At 34.1% G+C, this 8,998-nt stretch overlaps 1 protein-coding gene across 1 annotated transcript; it reads left to right on the top strand.

The window, feature by feature from the left end:
* Positions 1-1,949: 1,949 nt before the first annotated feature.
* Positions 1,950-8,551, top strand: kcnk18 (potassium channel, subfamily K, member 18). Its single transcript, XM_055173125.2, has 3 exons — positions 1,950-3,226; positions 3,387-3,509; positions 6,734-8,551. The coding sequence occupies exons 1-3, from the start codon at positions 3,001-3,003 to the stop codon at positions 7,555-7,557; spliced, it is 1,173 nt and encodes a 390-aa protein (XP_055029100.2). The 5' UTR covers positions 1,950-3,000; the 3' UTR covers positions 7,558-8,551.
* The last annotated feature ends 447 nt before the right edge of the window (positions 8,552-8,998 follow it).

Consider the following 8,998-nt stretch of genomic DNA (forward strand, 5'->3'; position numbering starts at 1 on the left):
TTGACAGAACACGTAATGCACATAGGTTCACTTGACACGCCGAAACACATATTTTGAAATGACTAACCACACACGACAGGCTATACATGTTGTGAAGAACTTTGCATCGTGCGCCCTCGAAAAATAAGTCTCCGTACAAGTCTACTTGCTATAGTTATGTCTACCAAAATCATTCATGTAGTTTCAACACAAAATCATTAAGTTTATTTCCTTTTTTAAAGATTTAAGTGGATCATACATTATATAATTAAGTTGAATTTACTCAATAATGTGTTCATTTAGATTTATTCAAATTATTTACACATTTGTATGTTATTTCAACTCAAATTTTGGTTAAAAAAATCACGAATTTATTTTTTATATAGTTAACCCTTTTTATTTAGATAAATCTACTAAGGCACATAATACTTTTTTATTCACAGTAAATTTATAACAGCAGGGGCATAGGCACAGACTTATTGCTTTTATAAAATGGCTTAGGTAGAGTAAGGAAAATCATATTTTTTGTTGCTGATTATTTTACACAATCCAGTGATTTGTTAGTTCCCTGACATTTTAATTACATACCAATCATTTTCGGCTATGTTGAGTTAGCCCCATTCATGTGCATGCTGAGTGGACCTCACACAAAGACACCCAAAAATTTCTTTTGTAAATGCATTGCTATTATGTCAAATAAAAGATAAATGTATTGTCTTTTGTGTATAAACAAATACTTTTTTGAAAAACATATAATTTTATATAATTTTCCTTTCAATTGAACAATGAGGTTTATTAGCTTACGACCAAAACTAACCTCTAAGTCAAACCATAGCCTTAAAATGCTAGTCCTATGTTTGAGCTGTTTCAACTGAAAATAGCTTGCAATGACAGATTTTAAAATGTGCCGCACTGCCATTGATTTGTCTCGAAATATGCACCATAATTGTTTTAAGGCATGTTTATAAAAGATGCTTAAACATCCTAATTGAACTAAGGCCTACTAGTCCTGGCTTTAGTCTGTGGAACCAGGCCTAAAGGTTTTTTTATAAATTTTACATTAATTAACATGAATTACGTAAATTAATTTGTCCAGCAGATAATTTTTTAGCATTTTTAAATGGGATTAAATGCATGCAAACTGTAGCCACCACAAGCTTGAATTAAAAAATTAAACATTGTAAAACTCTCGGTTGTAATATTACAACATCAGTTTGAAGTCTAATAAAATATACCTGTAAATGTTTTTTTTCTCTTTAAAACCACATTTACACAACTAAGAGCTTGTTATGTTAATGTTGTAATTTTACAACGTTGGGTCTGAAGGGTAGCACAATTTACCTGTGCATCTTGCACATTACATGAATTAACTGTCCTTCTAAACTGTTACAAATTTACTTTTTTGTAAGAACAAAATATAATATTGATTTTAAATGTATTTGACACTATATTGAGTTTTGAGATTATTAAATACGTTTTTAGTATAAGTTAATTATTTATTTGAGAATTTGAAAGTATTTTTGTAGCAATTTTTGAAACTATCTGTATCTTATTATTTATAAAATATACTTAGCTGGTCCTGTTTTCTTGTCTGAGCTTTGTTTGCCAAATATCTGTTTTCTGCATAAGGGCCAGGTGAAAAGGTCCTGGAATGTGGAGTGGGGATAAAGGTGCTATTAGCATAAATATAGGACAATAACCTTGCCAGACAGTTGTGTGAATTCTGTGGAATGGGGAAATCCTATGAAATGTATAAATGTGATTGGAATTGATTTGCATCAAGATTAATAAACATGGAAATAATCAGTGTGTTTTAATTTCGGAATGCTACCAGAGAGGACTGTCTTATCTACAATGCGTATGATGTAATTTATATCATCTAAATTTGGGAAAAGTGACATTGAGATGATACTCTGAAATAACTCATGGAGAACCAATACATCATAACTTGTCATGACAACTTGACATTACCAAGAAAACAGAACTGACAACTTTTTACGATACAAATTGAATTTCTCATTAAAATGTCATTAAGTGTTAATACTTTGTCAATATCATTTGGTATTGATTTTTTACTTATGTAAAATCAATGTATGTTTATATTTTGTGAATTAATCATGATGTTGACTTATTTGGAAGTTGAACGCATCTGGGCTTAAATGGTCCAAATAAGCCCATGGCAGACGTTTGACTTTATTCATAAAATATCTTAATTTTATAATAGCCTACACAAGAGATAAATCTTGAATTTAAACCATTTTTAAAGTTAAAGTAATGTCTATGAAATTTGCCTAAACTTACCCTACTTAAAATAAAAACATCTAAATATTGAAAAACATTTTTTTATCACCAAGCAATATAGTAAACGTATTAGCAGCGTATAGGTGCCAACACAAACGCATCAGCAGAGGTGTATAGGTGTACGAGTTATTTACAACGGCTTTAAACGCGGCTCAACCAGTCATAAGGTGCGCTACAGCATATAACGACAAATAAGATACTGTAGCCTACCCCTAAAGAATGTCTCATTAAGCATACAGTAGTAGACACTTTTATCCAAAGCGACTTAGTGGGTAGCCTAAAGTAATGAAGCAATTTATAATAGTCCTTCATCTTCAACTATAGAATTTAGAAAAATCAGGTTTACGCACACAATCTAAAGCCTACTGGTATTTTGTACTATAGATAAACAGCATCACGATATTTCCTTTGTGATTTAAGGACAGCTCTGGAAGCAATGCAGCAGTCTAAAAATTCACACATCCACACCTGTCGCTCCCAATGATGTCCCATTTGTTTAGTGTCTGTTTGAGTTATAGCCTACCGCTTGACCGCAATGCTTGATGCTACTCTCAGTCCCATTTAACGAGGCATGTTCGTATACATGTGGTCATTGTTTTGGCTATTAACATCTTAGGTTTAGCTTCAGCAGGGTGGTGTCCATACAGCTCTAAGCACACTGCCATGTGAGGAAAGATTTCCTCAGCCATTCCATTGTCTCCGGCTGATCGAGCTCGAGAGATGTCCGTGGCGATAAAGGAGGGACGAAAGTCAAACCCAAAAGGGAATTGTGCCAAATGGATATGGTGTTTGTTTCCCCATGTTTTTCTCATCCTTTCACTGATCGCTTATGCAGCTTTGGGAGCGGAAATCTTTAAACAGATAGAGAATGGGAGCTCTTTTAATAAATCAGAAGAGATCCGTAAGGTGCTGGATAAAGTAGAGGAAACATTGGGGAATCGCACTGGTATGGTATTACTCTGAGGATTTTATGCGCATTTCCATTTTGTTGATTCGTTTATTTTGTCAAAATAAACCTTTTGGATAAAGATGTGAATTTCTTTCTTTATTTATAAGTCATGTGCTCAAGGTTGTTTGTAAGCTTATACGCTTTTTTATTTATTTAGGGGTTTCAACGCAGCAAATTGTGAATAAAATACAACCCATTTTAAAAGACCTCAATGATTTAAATCAAACTTGGAACTTCTACGGTTCTCTTTTCTTCTGCTGTACAGTGTTCACTACCATAGGTGAGTAGTCTAACTTTATTTTTTTATTAAGTTTAAGAAATGTGAAATGTTTGTAAAGTTTGATATTTTATTGTTTAACTCGAACCATAATGATTTAAGGTCTGCTTAAAATTGTCTTAACAACTCGTTTATTTAATTCATTACCGACTCATTTATTTAATGCATCGAGTATGCTAGGTCGTTTGTGACCTTTGGTCGTACACCTCTGCATGGTTGCCCACAGTAAACAATCTAACTTAAGTGAGAAACTGGTGTCACCAGGAAAGAAATGTATTCATACTGTTCAAAATAAATGATAAATGTAAATTGTGTGTGTGGTTTAACAAACACTGTCAACACAATGATATACAAGTCAAAATAAAACGTATTAATAAATGTTTTGTAATTGACACAAAACCACTGATGATTTAAAGATTATATATTTTATGTATGCCTTATTAAGGTTAAGAAAACATGCTTTCATGCTACCATCAAAATGTAATGCCATTCAATCAGAAAGCATCAATTTGATGATCGGTGATGATGGGGGAGTTAGAGTAGCAATAGACATTTGTTTCTGGATGTGGTTTATAATGTTAAACAGAGGGTAAATAATAGATGTGGATAATATGCATAGTTTTTATGGGCTTCTCCCATTATGCATTTAGAAAACTGCTATGCAAGCTTTTTTGAACCAAATGATCAATACTATGTACAGTATACCATTTGGACATCTTGTGAATCCTTTGCAACTCATAGTTTTGTTTGCATTTTTTATTTTAATTTTTTTATGTAAATACAAATATCAGTATAAATGGAATAAATGTTTACATGCAAGACAAAGTCATATGTAATCCTCACAATCACACTCACAAATCACAATTATCTTTATTACAACAAGGAATGATGGTTTAAAAATATACAACTGCAAAACATGCAAACTGGTTTAAAAGCTTTCGGCTGATCTCACTGTATGTTCCCGCCAGAGCTTCTTTTGCAAAGAAATAGTGTCACATCAGACCTATGTAAATGGTATTATTTCATCCTCTATCCCATTAGGATAAAATCCTATATTACAAAAACTCGATAGCCCAGAGTTATAGAAGCTTTTTGGATTAGCTTTAAGATTCACTATATAGATATTGTAGTCATGCCACAGCACATGCCATGTATAAGAGCATTTGTGCTTACAGGGATGTGGGTTTAAATTTGTGTCGTGTCAAAGGTGGAGGTCATAAGGCGAAGCCAGCAGCCTAGTGCTCATACATAGCTGTTCTGTCCCATAAAGGTACAAAAATGTGACCCTGTCTGCAGAACCAGACTAAAGTTTCACAAGCATCAAAGTTTTATTTCACTCATTGATTTCAGATTGATTTTAATCTTTGACTTGATCTTACTTGTACGTTTTCACAGAATGTTCTTTACATTACATTGGATGATTTTATGTAGAAAACAGTCTAAAAACGAAAGGGCTTTCATAGCCAGGGCACAAATGTCCCCGAAATATAATTTAATAAAAAGTTTAAACAACAATATAAAGAAAAAATCAGATAACTCTTGTAGTTTTATGCATTTGATGAAATGAATCACATCAAACAGGAGGGTTTATTAACAAAACATAATAGTTGAGATTTTGTTAAACTAGACATGAGGTATATAGCTAAACAAACCTTCTGACCATGGCTGAAAAAGCAAAGCTTTCAAATACTGTGAATGAACAAGCAATTATAGACCAAGACATGAGTCAGTGTGCCAACACTGGGGGGCAGAGCTCCCACCGGCATTACACACCAACTGAGTTATACACTAAACCAGTAAAAACCTTTCTATTTAGGAAATGTCGTCATATAAACCATTAATTGGGGCTGAGGGAGGACATCTGCATTAACATGACCACAGAGGCATGCAGGAATCAATACAGATTTGGCCTGTTCACAACAATATTAAGTGCGAGCAAAATGACAGATTAAAATTTCTGTTATACATTACAATATGCTGATTGATTTGTCAAATGCATGTGACAGACATGATATCAAAACAGAATAACATGAAAACAGCTTTCATTCATATTCAGTGGTGCATGTTGTTGTTTTATCCTCATTTCTGTAGAGGATGTGGGCAATGCTCTCAACTCGAATTGTAAAACTCAATTCAAATAGTAATTGAATGTAAACTTATATCTTTTAGAACATCTAACATGAAACGCATTATAATATTAAATTAGTGCTAAATGGCCATTTGCCCTGTGGATGTTCATTGGTTTCCTCATGACCTAATGAATATTTGTTTCAGAGGCATCTGTATAGGAACATATGTTGATAAGTTCATTTATACCCTGACTGACTAAACTAAACATTTTGTGATGCTCTCATTTTTTCTGCTGTTTGACGCCACTGAGTAAATATTTAAATGACTGCTATAAACTTAAGGGGGCGATTTCCCGGACAAAAATTAAACTAGTTCTAGACTAAAATAAATGCAAGAGCTGTCCAAACTGAAAACAACTTGCACCGACATATCTTAAAATACATCAGTGCCATTTGTTTTGCCTCAGAATGGTTTTTAGTAAGGCATGTTTGTTATATTTCCCAATTAAACTGAGATCTAACCCCTGTCAGGGAAACCACCCCAAGATGTTTGGTTTATCAAAAGGTACAGTATGATGCTGCAAATCTAAGGAATGCAATTGCACAAATATCGGCTTTGAAAAGGGAAGTATGATACTGCATGCAGACTAAAGAACTGTAGTTAGAATAGTTTGGATGTTTATTTAGATAAAAACTTATCGTTTTTTTAACTTCAGGTATAAAGATGTCTGTTATTGTAAAAAAGGCACTTATATACAGGAAACAAGGATGATGGATCCCATATGACTGAATAGAGTTTGCTAGACATCTGTTAAATAATAGCAAACATGTCTGTCATGACCAAAAGCATATGTTCAGTTAATAGGCTTGCAGGTTCTTGTACTTCATTTAATTTGCAGGCTTGCAGGTTCTTGTACTTCATTTAATTTACAAATTCGAATTAGAGTGACACACGGTCTTGTTTTACTGATGCACTGATGAAGACATACAGCAGAGGGCAGTGAGCTGTTGGTCTATAAAGAAAAACAAATGTAATCTTTTGATTAACAGTTTTTAAACTTTGATTCTTTGCAGTTCTGATTCATTTTTTACAATGGGATTTCAAGATCATGAAAGAGTTTTCTAACAATGGGTTCTGTTTTGTGCATTTTTTAACAGGTTATGGGCAAATGTACCCAGTTACCATTGCTGGGAAGGTGGCATGTATCTTGTATGCGATGATCGGCATCCCTCTTATGTTGTTGGTCATTTCGGATGTAGGTGACATCTTAGCGGTTCTCCTGTCTAAAGCTTACACACAGCTTAGACAGGTCTTTGGGCAACTGGTGCAAAAACGTTCATGGAGACTTCACAAGGATAGTAAAACTCCCTCTTCTCACCAAGGACAAAGTGCTGTTGGTAACTACAAGCAGGATGCATTGCTACATGACACAATAACCATTCAGCAAATAATACAACCAAAGTCGTCCATAAAACGGCATTCCTCACATCGTTATACCAACAAAGAGGTCTTTGACTGGATTATTGTTAAGGAGGACTTCAAGCTTAAGAGTGCTCTCACAAAATCTTACTCCTGTCCTGAGCTTGACCGTATGTCACGTCCACCAAAAGGCTCCAAATTATTCACAGATATTGGACAGAAGATGGATCGCTTCAATGTTCCTCTGCTAGTTATCCTGCTAGTAGTTTTTGCGTACATGCTGATTTGCAGTCAAATTCTATCATGTTGGGAGGATAACATGAACCCCTTTGATGCATTTTATTTTACCTTCATCACTTTGACCACGATCGGTTTTGGTGACATTGTGCCTAAGCATCCAAAATACTTCCTTGTAACTTTTTTATTCATAATCATGGGCATGGCCGTTCTGAGTATGGCCTTCAAACTAAGCCAGTCGAGAATTGTTTGCTGTTATAGGCGTTTCATAAAATGTCTTAGCATGGGGAAGGTAGGAACGCACAAAGACCTAGAGAGAAAGTAAAAGCAAGAGAGGCTTTGATTTTTGAGGGTTTGCTAATAGGACATTAAACACTACAGGGAAAGCATGTCTACTTTCAGCACAAGCAAGTTATGTGTTTTAAAGTCTATGGGGCGGTTTCCCGGACCAGGATTAGCTTAATCCAGGACTAGGCCTTAGTTTAATTAGGAAATATAACTGTTTTAACAAACATGCCTTACTAAAAACATTACCTGTGTGCATTTTGAGGTAGAACAAAGGGCACTGATGTATTTTAAGATATGTCAGTGCAAGTTGTTTTCAGTTTGGAGAGCTCTTAAAAGTGTTTAAGTCTAGGACTGGTCTAATCCCTGTCCGGGAAACCGCCCCTATATCACTGCCAGTTTGATTCAGTGGGTTGGAAGTGGATGGCCCAGCTGCTAAGCTCATGCCAGCCAGAGGTGGACAAGACCTATAAACTCAGAATAAAGCAATTTTTGAGCCAAATGTAAAGATGGCATGTGCCTTTATAATTGATGACTTTCACTTCAGGTCTCGTATAATAGGGAAAAGCATAAGACATTATGTGTAATGCTTATCAGAAATTAATATAATTTACTAAATACTACTATAACAAGCACTTATAAGTATTTAGTAAATGTATTTATTCATTAAATGTATTCATGCAAGATGAATGTTTTACATAGGGTTCTCATGCATTGCATTTTGGGGAAAATTGTCATTTTGTATTTTCAAGCATTATGTATGAATTCTGACATTAATATGTCTTATATTTTTTTTAATATTTTTGTTTCCATTCAATGTAAACAACGAATGAAATGTGAAGTTAATGTATTGCTGCAATCTATTTACCTTTATCTATTGTTGCTGTAATATAGAAAGGCATATATGCATTATTACAAACATTAGCTTCTGAATGAAAGTTTTAGTACCTGCAATGCACTGTTTGTGAAGTTTAACATTATCAAAATGTTAGGCACTTTGAAACACGAGTGAATAAATTCATTATTCTGTCCAATTTTTGTATTGTTCTCACCTTTATTACTACTAAAAGACTTTTGCACCATATTACATCGCCATCTCTATTTGAAACAATAAATTGCAGGTTAGTTTACTTCAAATGGCAATGTCAAACTGGCATTTCCTATTAAATCGTAAAGGACAGCTTAAATTATAAATCATTAGCCTGTTATAAGCATACCGACCAGTGAATGCTAAGGACGCAGTTTTGATCCTATATGTTCAATGGTTGATTTTGGTTTATTTAACCAAATAAAAAATTACTGATTTTGGCATTAAATATGGCTCTGGGTGGCATCAATCGAAGCAACAAAGGTGTTAGTTTGCTTTTAGGCCACAAGATGTCGCTATTGTAGAATTATACTCCGTTAACCTTTCGATAACGTGCTCTGCTTTGACTTCTTTTCATGTCACTTGGCGTTTAATCTTACATAAAATATAAAGT

This window comes from Misgurnus anguillicaudatus, chromosome 7 (assembly GCF_027580225.2).
Source record: "Misgurnus anguillicaudatus chromosome 7, ASM2758022v2, whole genome shotgun sequence".
NCBI lineage: Eukaryota > Metazoa > Chordata > Actinopteri > Cypriniformes > Cobitidae > Misgurnus > Misgurnus anguillicaudatus.

Coding starts and splice junctions, on each gene's coding strand:
- kcnk18 (XM_055173125.2), top strand. CDS start 3,001: ATGTCCGTGGCGATAAAGGAGGGACGAAAGTCAAACCCAAAAGGGAAT. Junction 3,227..3,386: donor AACATTGGGGAATCGCACTG/GTATGGTATTAC, acceptor TTATTTATTTAG/GGGTTTCAACGCAGCAAATT. Junction 3,510..6,733: donor TACAGTGTTCACTACCATAG/GTGAGTAGTCTA, acceptor ATTTTTTAACAG/GTTATGGGCAAATGTACCCA.